The sequence below is a fragment of the Puma concolor genome, chromosome B2 (assembly GCF_028749965.1).
Source record: "Puma concolor isolate L17-30 chromosome B2, mPumCon1.1.hap2, whole genome shotgun sequence".
NCBI lineage: Eukaryota > Metazoa > Chordata > Mammalia > Carnivora > Felidae > Puma > Puma concolor.
Window position 1 is genome coordinate 34,327,227 of NC_141671.1, and position 14,913 is coordinate 34,342,139.

A 14,913-nucleotide genomic window follows, 5' to 3' on the forward strand; every position below is an offset into this window, starting at 1 on the left:
GACTTAGTATGTACAGATATTGCCCTAAACATTTTACAAGCATTTTCACATTTAATCGTTCCTTAAGCCCCACAAGTAAGAATTATTACCCATTATTTTCCAGTCGAGGAAAATGAGGCTCAGAAAGATTAGATAACTTTCTCAAGCAGCAAGGCTAGGAAGCGGGAGATGGGACTTGAAACTGGGGGTTCTATCATCTCATAGGGTTAATGAGACTTAAAAAAGAGACGCCATGTAAAATCGCTTGCACCAAGCTTATTGCTTTAGGAAACCTATTATTTCACAGTTGTCACCTTCTCAGCAAGCTGTCTTATTTAAAGTTGAAATTCTCCCTTCCTTAAGTCACTCCCCAACTCCCGCTCCTCCTCTACTCAACTCCATCTAACCTACTACATACTGACTTTATTATTTGTCTCCCCCAACTCCTAGGGCCTACTCCACGAGGGCAGGACATTTGTCTGTTTTGTTCACTGCTGTCTTCTCTCAGCATTTATAGCAGGGCCTGGCACATAGCAGGCGATCCTTAGAAAGTCGTCCAAAGAATGAATACCATGCTTCCGGGAAGCATCAAGAATCAGGATTACATGAGCGTGGATTGAACCTCGCAGGGACCCTTCGACCACCCCTTCCCGCCTAGCTGTAAGTGATGGGATGAAGAGAAAAGCCCCGCCCCTCGACCGGCCGCAGCGGGTAAGGCGGTCGCAGCGCAGCGCGGCGGCGGATTGGACGACTGGGTAGGGTTCCTGGAGTCGCGTTTGACTCATCGGTTCCGCGGCGTCGGCGCTTGTTGTGTGCGTCACTTCCGGGTGGCGCGGGACGGAGTGGCCAACGGTCTGCAAAGCAACATGCCTAAGTGAGTGGGGGCTCGAATCTGGGGGTGTTCGCGGTCACGGTCGCCATTGTGGCCCAGGAAGGGGAGTGCAGAGCGGATTCTAGCTCTTGAAGTTTCCCGGGAAGCGAGGGCGTGTGGGGGAGGGAGCCCGGGAGTTCTGGATACTGTCGTCTTTCGGTGTGTGTAGGTCGACCCCGCGCAACGCAACAGAAAAGCCTGGTTTGTGTCAGGTCGCTTAGATTGACGTCTTGGGATCGTGCATAGGTCTTTTTATATTTTACCTTCGTTGAACTGCCCACGTGGATGGGCATCTGTTAACTGGTTGTCGTCTTTTTCTCTATCTTCCACCCCTTTCCAGGTTTTATTGTGACTACTGCGACACATACCTCACCCATGACTCTGTAAGTAGTGTTTCTTTTCAGTTTCAAAACACCTTGTCTGTGAAAGATAAGATTTTGGGGGGGGGTATAAATGTGTGCTTTTCATGCTGTTGAGCTTTAAGTGCTCCTGCTTGGAAAAAATAACCTGGGTTTCTTTTCCTGTCTCCTTCCTGTAACTGGTTTCGTAATTTGAAATGATTGGCCTTCCAGCAGTTAGTGTTTTGAGTTGAGACCCAAAATGATAAAACTGTAGCAGAATTGAAGGTGCAGAAAATTTACATGACAAGTAAAAATTGTAGGAACGTGTCCTAAAGTTCAAATATTTGATTGTGACAAGGCATTCAGACATTTGATTGATTAAACTGGAAAGAAATGCCCAAATTTAAAACCCGAGTGCTGTACTTCTATTTAATTAAAAAGTGGTTAACAAATAATAACAACTAAGATTGAATATTTACTGTGTGTCAGGCAGTGTTCCAGATGCTTTACCTCTATCATGTTGTTTAATGCTCATGATGAGCCTATGTGGTTAGCATTATCTCCATTTTACAGAGGAGGAAACTGAGGCAGAGTATAGATAAATGACTGACTGGATGTTACTAAACTAGTAAGTTGTACAGAGCTGGAAGAAGAGCCTAGACAGTATAACTTTAGGGTTTCTATGCCAGCAGCTCTCAAACATTTTTTGTTTCATGGTCCTTTTACACTCTTCAAAATTACTGAGTTCTTTTATTATTATTATTATTTTAATGTTTATTTTTGAGAGAGAGAGGAAAAAGCATGAGTGGGGGAGGGACAGAGAGAGGGAGACGTAGAATCCGAAGCAGGCTCCAGGCTCTGAGCTGTCAGCACAGAGCTGGACACGGGGCTCAAACTGACAGAACTAGGAGACCATGACCTGAACCAAGGTCGAACGCCCAACCAACTGAGCCACCCAGGCACCCCAAAAATTACCAATTAAAAAAAATTTCTTAAAAAGTTCTTAAGGGGCACCTGGGTGGCTCAGTCTGTTAAGCATCTGACTTCAGCTCAGGTCATGATCTCACAGTTCATGGGTTCGAGCCCCACATAGGGCTCTGTGCTGACAGCTTGGAGCCTGGAGCCTGCTTCAGGTACTGTGTCTCCCTCTCTCTCTGCCTTTCTCTTGTTTGCACTCTGTCTCTCTCTCTCTCTCAAAAAAATTAAAAAAGTTACAGGGCTTATATTGACTTAACTATTAATATTTGCAAATATTTCTGTATTTGCTGTATTTAAAACCTACAATTTTAAAAATACTGATTGATTTGAAAGTAACAATAACAAACTTTTTATCTGTGATACAAATAACCTTTTAAAATGAAAAATAGGAGCTTCCTCGGTGGCTCAGTCAGCTAAGCGACTGACTCTTGATCTCAGCTTAGGTCTTTTTTTTTTTAAATTTTTTTTTTTTTTCAACGTTTATTTATTTTTGGGACAGAGAGAGACAGAGCATGAACGGGCGAGGGGCAGAGAGAGAGGGAGACACAGAATCGGAAACAGGCTCCAGGCTCTGAGCCATCAGCCCAGAGCCCGACGCGGGGCTCGAACTCACGGACCGCAAGATCGTGACCTGGCTGAAGTCGGACGCTTAACCGACTGCGCCACCCAGGCGCCCCTCAGCTTAGGTCTTGATATCAGGGTAGTGAGTTCAAACCCTGCCTTGGGCTCTGCACTGGACGTGGAGCCTATATATAAAATAATAACAGTAAAATAAAAGTGGAACGTAGCTATTTAGAAAAAATTAGTGTGAAGAATGGCATTGCTGTAACCTTTTTGCAAACCTCTGTAATGTCCGACTTAATGGAAGACCACTGGATTCTTATGTTCTGGATTAAACTTGTTGCACTTTGTTTTGGTTCAATTATATGAAAAATCCAGCCTCACGTGGATAAGGAGTTGAAAAAAAAGAGGAGTACCTTACTAGCCTTTTTAGATAATATTGGATATTCTTTAATACTTTATGTTACTACACCCAGACTCAACACATGGTTAGCTGTAGTGTGGAAACTTAAACCATATTAGACTTTTCACACTCTGCTACATCAAAACTTGTTGGTCTGTCTTGCACTTTGAGTGAATCTTTTACCAGACAGGATTTTGTAACATGCTCTGGTCATATGGAAAATGAATATTGGAATATTGGTTCACTCAGTTACACAAATCTTCCAAGTGTTGACACATTTGATTATGTACCATAAAAATTCGCATTAATGAGGCTGTAATCAGAAATGGCTTTTTAAAAATTTTTTTTAAATTAAATTACAATTTTTTTAATTAAAAAAATTTTTTTACTGTTTATTTTTGAGAGACAGAAACAGAGCACGAGTGGGGGAAGGGCAGAGACAGAGACGGAGACACAGAATCTGAAGCAGGGTCCAGGCTCTGAGCTGTCTGCACAGAGTCTGATGCGGGGCTCGAACCACGAGCTGTGAGATGATGACTGAGCCAAAGTCGGACGCTCAACCTACTGAGCCACCCAGGGGCCCCAAAGTTTATTCTTGAGAGAGAGACAGTGTGCTAGCAGGACGGGGACAGAGAGAGACAAGGAGGGGGAGACGCAGAATCTGAAGCAGGCTCCATGATGTCAGTGCAGAGCCTGATGCGGGGCTGGAACCCATGGACCGCGAGATCATGACCTGAGCCAAAGTTGGACACTTAACCAACTGAGCCATCCAGGCGCCCCCAACCTTGTGATTTTTAAATCAGTTTTATTGAGTTATACTTTATGTTAGATTAAATACACGTTTTAAGTGTACAGTGTGATGACTTGGCAAATACTTAACAGTTTGCTGTGTGCGTTGAGATAATAGAACATTCCATCACCCCAGAAAATTCCTTTGTGGTTTTTTGCAGTCAGTACCCTGTACCCTTGGCCCCGACTGATCTGGTTTTTATTATGAAAGATCAGTGTTACTGGTTTTAAAACTTGATATGAATGGAATTTTATAGTATACATTCTGTGTTTCTCTTTTTTTTTTTTTTTTTTTTTGCTGAGCATGCTTTTGAGATTTGTCCATATTGTATCAGTGATTGTTTCTTTCTGATTAATATTCCATTGTACCATGAACATGTGATTATAACATGATTGAGATACTGCTTGTGAATTACATAGCATGGTGTCTGGTATGTGGTAGGTGTTAAATAAATGTTAACTTAAACATATGGTTATAACTGTGTGGAGTTTATCTTATATCAGTTTCACCTTGGTAAAGGTCTTAAAGAACAAAAGGATTAGTGGGCTAGAGACAAAAGTTTGTATGTGATTCACATAGTCTGTATTCTAGACCCATAGTCATTTAAAAGAAGATATTCTTATAAACAGTATAGTTTAGATGTATGTGGACTATATTATTTTGCTATAGAATGACCTAAGAAAGGGCATTAAAGGGGCGCCTGGTGGCTCAGTCGGTAAAGCATCCGACTTCAGCTCAGGTCATGATCTCACCATCCATGAGTTCAAGCCCCGCATCAGGCTCTGTGCTGACAGCTCAGAGCCTGGAGCCTGCCTCGGATTCTGTTGTCTCCCTCTCTCTCTGACCCTCCCTGTTCATGTTCCGTCTCTCTCTGTCTCAAAAATAGATAAACATTAAAAGAAATTTTTTTTAAGAAAGGGCATTAAAATGGCATTATGTTCTAGATCAGGAGTTTGCAAACTTTTCCTTAAAGTGCCACATTGTAATTATTTTAAGTTTGTGGACCATATAGTTTTTGTTGTGATGACTTTGTAGGGAAAAAAAAATAGTATAACTCAATTCTGCTTTGTAGGGGAAAAAAATGGTACATGCACAAACGGATGTGGCTGTGTTCCACTAATTTGTTTTACAAAATCAGGTGGCCGGCCCGTGGGCCATAGTTTGCGGACCTCTGGTTTAGATAATATAGTAGGTAAATTACCACAGTGTGTTATTGGATAATGTTTATAAATAATGCTTTAGCACCCAGCTTAAGCGTCTAGAGGTAGCCAGGCTACTTACATAAAGGAAAGGCTTTATAAAATTTCTAGTTTGGGAAACTTGTTTCTGCGACTGATCTGACCTTTTTGTTTTACAGCCATCTGTGAGAAAGACACACTGCAGTGGTAGGAAACACAAAGAGAATGTGAAAGACTACTATCAGAAATGGATGGAAGAGCAAGCCCAGAGCCTGATCGACAAAACAAGTATGTTTCAGTCTCTTGTTCTGATGCGGGAGAATGGTCCCATTCTTTCTCATCCCTGTCTCTCTGTTGTTTTGCACAGAAGCAACTTATTCTGACTGATAAATAGGAACATTCTGGTGTGTTGAATGAAAGAATTAGAAGGTCATTAGTTTCTCAGGGGATATAGGAACACATTAATATTAATTGTTGAGGTTAGAGCAATCAGGTATTGATTACATTGGGAAGCGGGGCAGAGAAGAATGAATTGTCTAATGATTCTTTATTGACACGGACCAGATTTTGTAGCCAATTTATGTGAAATCTTCCTTGTAGTGATCATAGGTTTTAGAACTATTTTCCTTTTGTAATAGGAAAAGGTGAGAGGTGGGTTTATAGTTAACCTTCAAAGACTCTGAGAGACTCTCAGTTTCTTAGTCTTGTAGTCCTGACAAAGACAACTGCTCAAAAAGGAAGCTGATGTGACACAATAATCTGGGTATGTTTTGGACCTCTGTTGGACATGCCATACTCTTTTTGTTTAATTAGGAAAATTTTTGTTTAGGTTAATTGAGTTCAAGACACAAGAAGTGAGCCTGGAGCCTGACACAGGGCTCGATCTCATGAACCACGGGATCATGACCCGAGCCAAAATCAAGAGTTGAACACTTAACCCACTGAGCCACTCAGGCGCCCCAGCATATTTTTAATTTTAATTCCAGTATGGTATGAGTATATATTTAAGTATTTATTTGTGACTTTTTGTAAAGCCCAAATAAATGATCTTCAATTTCTTTTCATTTGTGCCTCATATTGTCAGAAAGAAAAAAGTTGATTGTATTGGACATTTTTTAAGATCATACCTTCCTTCAGGGTGGGCTCTTTAAAATCTTTGGTTTCTCATTCATGTCTCTTCGCTCAGTACATTAATTTCAAAACTGGTAAACCATAATGACGGAAAGTTTTGTAAAGCCTGACCTTTGGGCAGGTATCACACTTTTTTTTTTTAAGTTTATTTATTTATTTTAAGAGAGCGTGAGGGGGGGAGGGTCAGAAATAGAGGAGACAGAGAATCCCAAGCAGGCTTTGTGCTGTCAGCGCAGAGCCGGATGTGGGGCTTGAATTCATGAAACTGTGAGATCATGACCTGAGCCAAAACCAAGAGTCAGATGGTTAACCTACTGAGCCACCCGGGTGCGCTCCCAACATTTTTCAAACAGAACTGAATGGTTCAAATTGGTTGTAAACCACATCTACAGATTAAAGATGATTGCTTGTCTTTGGTAAGACATTGGTAGGTAAGAGGTCTTCACTCCAGGCTCTCATAGTTAATTCAGCCATAGCAATATTGACTAAATAAATATAGGTTAGAAAACCCAAAGCAGTAAACCAGTTAATTGTAATTTTTGCTGGTAAGTACTTACAGTTGATTTAAAAACTGTAGAGGCCATGATGTAGTAATCTTAAATGAATACTTTTTAGAGTGAAATCATTGTGAAATGGAAGAAAAGGGATATTTTCGTAAATGTGTTGTTGAGTTCTTATTAGTGTGTGTTTTTTTTCTCCAAAGCTGCTGCATTTCAGCAAGGAAAGATTCCTCCTACTCCATTCTCTGCTCCTCCTCCTGCAGGGGCGATGATTCCACCTCCCCCTAGTCTCCGTAAGTTTATGGAATTTTTATCTTAACAGCTATAATTTAAGGAGGTGCAGATTATCCTTTGATTTTGTTGGATTATTTTACAGTTGGCTTTTGAATGCCCGTTGAATGAATACATAGACAGTAAAAGAAAACATCAGTGGTATAATTTCTGAAATGTCTGCAGAGTTACCTTCTGATTGCATTATTACTAGGATATTGTATTTATGACATCCCAAGCAGGTTCAAGACAGTTGATTCAGTGGAAAGGTCAGAATGTACCTGTGATTAGATGAGCTAATATATGAAGAGGTGTTGATGAGTACATTAAATTATTTATTGCTCTGAACCCAACACTGAAAGATTAAAGTGTAGCGGATCAACTCTTCAGCATTTCTTCCTATCTCCTAACCCACCTAACACAAATATATACACCTTGGGAAAATCAAGAATTGGACAGTTGAAAGTGGGGTGAATCAAAGGCCTCTCTTCTCCGAGGTTTTTTGTTTCTAAATGACAGAAGGAGATAACTAGGCCATAAGTTCCGTGGCTCTCCTGGAAGGGTTTAGGATTGAAATTGAATTCAGAAACCTAAAATCAGTCCTGTAAGTAGCTACGGATATGAACAGAAGTGGGCTGTTTATAATAGTTGCACACTAATGCAGGTAGACAACTAATGGCCCACCAAACCTTTCTTGGGCTTCCACCATCCTGGGGCTGGTCAGGCCTTGGGTCACAGCAGCTCTCAGGTTACCTGTCTGTCTTATTCTGTATCTTGGCTGGCTGGCACCCAGCCCCATTATTTTTAATAGTAGAATCTGTAGTATGAATGTGCCATAATTAACCTCACCATTTTCTTATTGTGGGACATTTAAGTTATTCCAAACTGTTGTAAATGATGCTATCAGGAATATCTCTGCATACACGTCTGTGTATTTCCGAAAAATCTTTTAAAGATTTTGATTTTTTTTTTAAGTAAAAGAAGATATATATTTAAAAAAAATTTCTAATGTTTATTTTTGAGAGAGAGCAAGGAAGAGGTTAGAAAGAGAGGGATACAGAGTATACGAGGCAGGCTCTGTGCTGACAGTAGAGTCAATGTGGGGCTTGAACTCCCCAACTCTGAGATCATGACCTGAACCAAAGTTGGACATTTAATCGCCTGAGCTACCCAGGCGCCCCAGAGGTTTTGATTTTCTTAAAAACAGATCTGAAATTACTTACTTGTGGCTTAAATTTGTCAGGAACTCTACAGAAGGCATAATACCCTTTAAAAAAATATTTTAACTTTTGGAATTTTTTTTAACCTGTGCTGACTTCATTTTATACTTCTGTCTAGGCAGTATTGTCCTTGTTTTTTAGTCATAAAGTTTTGTGGCATATTGATTTTTGTGGATCTAGTGTTATAAAAGAAACCATAAGAAGTCTATTATTCTAGAACTTGGGCTGGGCCATGAGGCCCTACTAGTTTCATAGAAGAGGAAATGTTAATATGTAAGCATATCTTAAACTCAGCCCCCATTCGTTATTCCAGCGGGCCCTCCTCGCCCTGGTATGATGCCAGCACCCCATATGGGGGGCCCTCCCATGATGCCAATGATGGGCCCTCCTCCTCCTGGGATGATGCCAGTGGGACCTGGTAAGTTTGAATCTCTTTCCTTTTAGGATGCTCCATTGTGTTTTAGTTCTCCTTTTAAATGGAATTCTTAATACATTGTCTAAATGTGTTATTGCAGTAAACTATACTTGGTGAATCTGTAAGGATAAAGAAAAATAAATATGTGTTTTAGCAGTATAATTGGATGATATCCAAAGGCCTTGTGCTACTAAAAACGGGATAAGGCTGCCTTTTTTTCCTTCTCCCTCCCTCCTGTTTCCTTGCCTCCTCCTGACTTGTGGTCATTTATAATGAAGAGAAAGGTAGTTGAGGTTTTCCAAAGGGGATAAGGTAGGTAAATAATTGTACTGCTACTTTTTTCAGTTTTGATCTGGAGCGGTGCTCTTGTTGCTGATTCAATCTTTAGTTAACTAGGCCAAATTAGTGTATGAAAAAGGCCTTAGCCCTTTTTAGTCCTTTATTCAGGAAGGGGGGAAAAACCCACCTCAAACATTGTATTTTAACATAAACATAAATATGTACTAATTTGCAGATTCTTCTGATACCTGGTCAGGGTCTTTGCTTTGAAAACGAGTCTACTGATTGGAGCACCATATATTTCTTGCCTAAACCGATAAATCGTACCCATAATGCATCCTTTACCAACTTCAGTTTCTATTTCTTTCAAGGTTAGAAACCTTGTGAGGCCATCTACTTCCAATCTTTTACAATTCTCTCACCTATCAAATTTGTGAGCACTTTTTGGGATAATTGTTTTTCTAAATATCCACATAGTTTCATGGAAACAGTTCTTTTTTATATACTCATTTTTGTTGACTTGCAGAAGTTAAATTCTATAATAAGAATAAATACAATAGACATAAGCCTACAACTCAACTGGTAAGACAAGGTGCAGAGGTATTACATAGAGTAGCTTTTTAGCTAGAAGCATTCACTGTGCTTGCTACGGGTATCATTTAGAATGATAGGAGTAGAGTATAGGTAAGAGTTCCTTATGAACTGAAGCCAAAACAAAGTGATTTAGATGACGTCTTTTGCATTCTTTTTTTTTTTTTTTCCCTCTTTTTTGAGAGTGAGAGTGAGCCTGTGTGCACTCTGCATGTGGAGGAGAGGCAGAGGAAGAGGGAGAGAGAATCTTAAGCAGGCTCCATGCCCAGCCTGGAGCTCTGTTTTGCTACCCTGAGATCTTGACCTGAGCCACCCAGGCATCCCTTCTTTTGCATTCTTAAATCAAGGTCACAAATTCAAATTCCTAGAGGGTTTAGGGATATAGTGAACTGGGAATGCATGACACACCTAAAGGTAAGGCTTCTGGAACTTAGCTTCAGCCTGCAGTTGACATTTGAGAATGCAGGCTTGGTGTTGCCAGTTCTCCTGAGTATTTTGTTGTTTTCACCAGGATAAAATAATACTGTGGGATTTGAATTAAAATAATTAGTTCAGGGTGGGCAAAGATAAGAATGGGTTGGCATGAGATAGAACGTTGGCCATGGGTGAATAATGATGGAAGCTGGATGATGGGTACATGGATGTCCATTATACTCTTTTCATTCTTGTGTATGTTTGAATATTTCCATAACAAAAAGTTGAAAAAGGGTATCTAGACTTACTAGTAATTAGACTTCTTAGTTGCCAGTGTTGGCAACTGATTGAAAGTAAATGTACTGTGGAGACCAAAGTAAACAAGTTTTCAGGTGCCTCGTTTTCAGTCTTTGGTCTAGATGAGCTTCTTCTAGGAAATGCTGAATATAGGTTATGTTATGTTGGGGTTTTTAATAAGATCCTTAGAAGTTTAGTATTATTTTCTGTTCCTTTTGAAATTGATCTTAAAAACATTTATACCTGTTGAATTTTGTGTCTTTGCGTATACTTGTGTTTTACTTTTTGTGATAAGGCTGTATTCGGCTTTGAATATAGTTTTCTCTTGAACTATTACAAACCTTTCATCAAAATGGTTTAGTAAGTAATTAGGTAAATTTTTATATTTGAAGAGAAGATCTATAACATGAAAACCATGAGGCATAATAATAAAATGAATACCCGTGAACCCACCACTCAGCTGAGGAAGTAGAATATTGCCAATTCTGTGAAGCTGCCTGTACTCCTCCCCAACCCCCACCTCTGCTTGCCCTCCCTTCCCTGGCTCATTTATTTGGCTGGTGTATTGATGGGACACTTCAAAAAAGTCCTTAACAGTTTCTAAAATGAATTAGAAAAATTAGATTTGTGTGTGTGTGCTAATTGTTGTAAATCACATTATTGCCTGTTTTTCTTGACTTGAGCGAAGTATGGTTACTAACAGGTTCTCAGCATGGGCCTCCTGCTCACCTTTCCTACAACTCCGAACAAACGCTTAGTGGTAAGATTGTCCTCTGTGCCTGTGTACATTCATGAAATAGCTCCTGGTTATATGGTGGATAGAAATGATTAAGAGAGCTGCCTGGGTAACATGTGACTTAGTTGTGAATTTCCCTGAGTGAGAAAAGGTCAATTTAGGGAACTAGTGTCCCTGGTGGTTTCTGGAAAGCACTCTATTAATAGTTCCCCCTTACTATCATTAGATCATGATTCCCATATGGTTCTTGTGTTGACCTTTGTTCTTTGTTTGAGAATGTCTAAGTAATTTACAGATGTGATGAATTTGTTGCATTTCTTTTGTCAAGTATGTCTTTCTTCCAGCATTTTGCAGGGGGGCTACTTTTTGTCTTTAATTGAAGTCCCATTAAGCTCTCATAAGTAGTAGTTTCTGACTCTCTTTTTCCCTTTTCTTTGTTTTGTCCTGCAGCTCCTGGAATGAGGCCGCCTATGGGAGGCCACATGCCAATGATGCCTGGGCCCCCAATGATGAGACCTCCCGCCCGTCCCATGATGGTACCCACTCGGCCAGGAATGACTCGACCAGACAGATAAGGAGAGACAGGAACCTCTTTATATCCATTTTATATTACTTGTTCTTCACCAGGAGATCATGGTGCTGTGACTCTGGGTGTTTTCTAACAGCATGACAAGGAAGACTTGCTCCCCCTTCCTATCAAACAGAGAATAGTTTTTGCAAGGGAGTAGTGGGACAAAAAAAAAAAAAAAGCAATTTCCATTTGTATCGTGAAATGTGAAAATAAAATTGTCAACTGTTTTAGTTAAAAATGTGTTCCCTTTTTTCTCCCCTCTGTATTCCTTGTGCATCATAAAAGAGATGAGTATTCCAGTTGTATTTCTCTAACTCATTCTCTCTTTAGCATGCCCTCTTCTGCATGACATTTTTTCCCCCTTAGCTATGGAGTGAGTCCCTTTGGACACCCTGCCTTTATTTAGTAAAGTTTTCATGTGCAAGATTTGGTAAATCTAACACTTGTAGAGCTTTTTGTTGATTAAAATAATAAATAGCACAATTGGTTACTTTTTCACATGAACAGCATTTGGGGTAGTAAGTGGAAAATTTTAAGTCTTCTGCTGAAGTAGGGAAAAAGACTTTTCAGTGTGTGCATGTCAGCTAAAGATGGCAAGAATGGCCTTAACCTCAGCTTCTCGTTTCTCTTAGTTCCTCTTTTTCATGGGTTTCAATAATCAGAAAACTTTCTAATAGCCATGGTAAAATTATGCAGATTTCCACGGTACAGAAGTTGTCTACAGAATGTCATTTGTTATATCACTGGGCTACTAAGTGGGCTATTTTCAGAGCAACATTTAGAAAGTAAGTCATTGGCTGTTCGTATTCAGTTTGATGTAAAATCTGAACTGCTATTTCGCATTGCAAATGGGAATAAAAATTGTAATCTTTGGGGAGGGCAGTTTAGCAATATCTATCAAAATTACCTTTGATTTAACATTTCCATGCCTAGGAATTTATTCTACAGATAGACTTGCGTATGTACAAAATAACATGTACAAGATTATGAGTTGTAGCAAAACATTGGCAATAACATACGTGTCCATCGAAGGGGCCTGATTTATCAAGTATGATAAATCTACCAAATGGCATATACTAGGCATGTTAAAATAGAATAAAGAAGCTCTCTGTGGGGAAAGATCTCCAAGATACACATTGTTTTGAACCTTGATTTGTTCAAAATGTATTATTCACTGCTGTTCTTATTTAAAGGAAATATCTATGTACGTGTGTACGCATAAAGGGTCTTTGGAAGGACATATAAGCAACTGGTAATACTGGTTGCCAGTGAAGAGTAGGTGGGTGGCTGGGGGACGGGGATGAGTGAGAAAGGCTTGTCATCTTTTTGTATCTTTTGGATTTTGAATCATTACATGTAAAACAAAACGGGGGGCTCCTGGGTGGCTCAGTTGGTTAAGTGTCCAACTTCTGCTCAGGTCACGATCTCATGGTTCGTAGGTTCAAGCCCCGTGTTGGGCTCTGTGCTGACACCTCAACCTGGAGCCTGCTTTTGATTCTGTGTTTTCCTCTTTCTTTGCTCCTCCCCTGCTTATGCTCTCTCTCTGTCTCTGTCTCTCAAAAATAAATAAACATTGGAAAAAATAAAACTATCTTTGCCATCTGAGGTTATTGTTATAGTGATTTTATGGTAGAAGGTGCCCTAAACCAGAAGTTACAACCTGGCTGATTATTAGAATCGTGGGGGATCATTTTTTAAAACAAAGATTCCAGATTTTGATTTAATATATCTGGGGTGAGGCTTAGGAAATTCGCTATTTTGGAAAGCTCCCTGGGAAATGTTTATTATTAGTGGGTTGGGCAAACTCTGTCTTAGGATCTATTTTACTCAGGAATATAATACTGGAGGTATGTGTGTGTCTATACTTTTTTATAAATTTGTAGCTAGAAATTGAAATAGCACTAGGTGGATAGCTTTTTTCCCCTAGAAACTTGAAGAGGGGCTAATTTAGGCAAATAACCTTACCTAGGCAAACAAGTAATTAAAAATAGGCATCCTGATAGGGATGATTTTGTGCTCTGTCTCTAAAAGCTGAGTCAATTTCCTAATCTGAGCCTTTGCTGGGACTACTTGTTGCTTTTTAGTTTCTCATTGTTACATCTTTTAAAGAAGGACTTGTCAGAAATTGATTATTTATATATCTGACTTTTATAGCTCAGATTTTTTATTTAAATCTGCAGACTTAAGAGGTTGTTAGAGGAAACTGCCAACTGAGCTTAACATGTGACTCAGCAAGTTTGTCGTTTGGATGGCTCTGTCAGGCTCAAGGTGCTGAGGCTGGCTTTTGTATATACACAGAAAGCCCACAGGTACCTATTTTATTTTTTAAAATAGCCTCGGTACTTAGGAATAACCTCGGTCTTCCTAAAAGAAAGCTTTTTCCAAAGTATGTTTTTAAGGTTGAATATCCATTCTAGAAACACCCTAACTTCCTTCCTTCCTTCCTTCCTTCCTTCCTTCCTTCCTTCCTTCCTTCCTTCCTTCCTTTCAAGTTTTTATTTGTAAGTAATCTCCACACCCAGTGTTGAGTCTTGAACTCAGCCTGAGATCAAGAGTTGCGCACTCCGACTGAACTAACAAGGGGCCCCAAAACATTTCTTTGAAGAACGTGTTTTTATATAGCTTTAGAAAAACAGTGTGATGAATTAAAAGTTTAACAAACTTTACAATGAACACAAGTAGGAATAAATAGTTCGAAGTTTCTTTTTGTCTTTATTAACTCCTTCAAAGTCAAACTGGGGCACCTGGGTGGCTCAGTTGATTAAATGTGTGACTTTGGCTCGGTCATGAACTCATGGTTCGTAGGTTCCAGCCCCACGTTGGACTCTGCTGACAGCTCAGAGCTTGCTTCGGCTTCTCTGTCTGCCTCTCTTTCTCTGCCCCTCCTCTGCTCATTTTCTCTCTCTCGCTCTCTCCCTCTCTCTCTCTGTCTCTCAAAAATAAATAAACATTAAGAAAACCTCTTAAAAGCCAAACTTACAGCTGACGATCATAAGACATTTCCTTTGTAAGAGGCTGTGAAGAACCCAAACTTATTTACTGCTGTTGATCTATGCCTTTACACATCTGGTTTTAATTGTAAAATATGAGTTGACTATGATGTGAGATTTGTATAGTGCAAACAAGAATGCCACTAGATCTCAAGAATTGAAGAAGTTAGCGTAGATATGGGGTAACATACTTTCTTCCTTTTCTGTGGGGAGATCTAGAGTCACTGAAGTGCATTTGAAGTCTAAGCTAGCATCATTTCCACTCCCTTGGCTTTGGTGGTTTGTCAGAATGCCAGTCCCCTTAATTCCCAGCTGCATGAGAAATGGGATCCTTGCATAGAGCCACAGGCTAATTTGGTCATCCTGTATGGAAAAAGTCCGGTGGTGATTAAGTGCGT

The 14,913-nt window shown here is 39.8% G+C and overlaps 1 protein-coding gene and 1 long non-coding RNA gene across 2 annotated transcripts; both read left to right on the plus strand.

Annotated features, from left to right (window-relative positions):
- Nucleotides 1-734: 734 nt before the first annotated feature.
- On the plus strand, nt 735-13,130 carry SNRPC (small nuclear ribonucleoprotein polypeptide C). Its single transcript, XM_025926069.2, has 6 exons — nt 735-853; nt 1,191-1,233; nt 5,281-5,389; nt 6,936-7,025; nt 8,536-8,640; nt 11,405-13,130. The coding sequence occupies exons 1-6, from the start codon at nt 846-848 to the stop codon at nt 11,527-11,529; spliced, it is 480 nt and encodes a 159-aa protein (XP_025781854.2). The 5' UTR covers nt 735-845; the 3' UTR covers nt 11,530-13,130.
- On the plus strand, nt 1,240-4,392 carry LOC147580898 (uncharacterized). The gene is made up of 2 exons (XR_015251181.1): nt 1,240-2,612; nt 2,856-4,392. It is a non-coding gene; the product is annotated as an uncharacterized LOC147580898 (long non-coding RNA).
- Nucleotides 13,131-14,913: the final 1,783 nt, after the last annotated feature.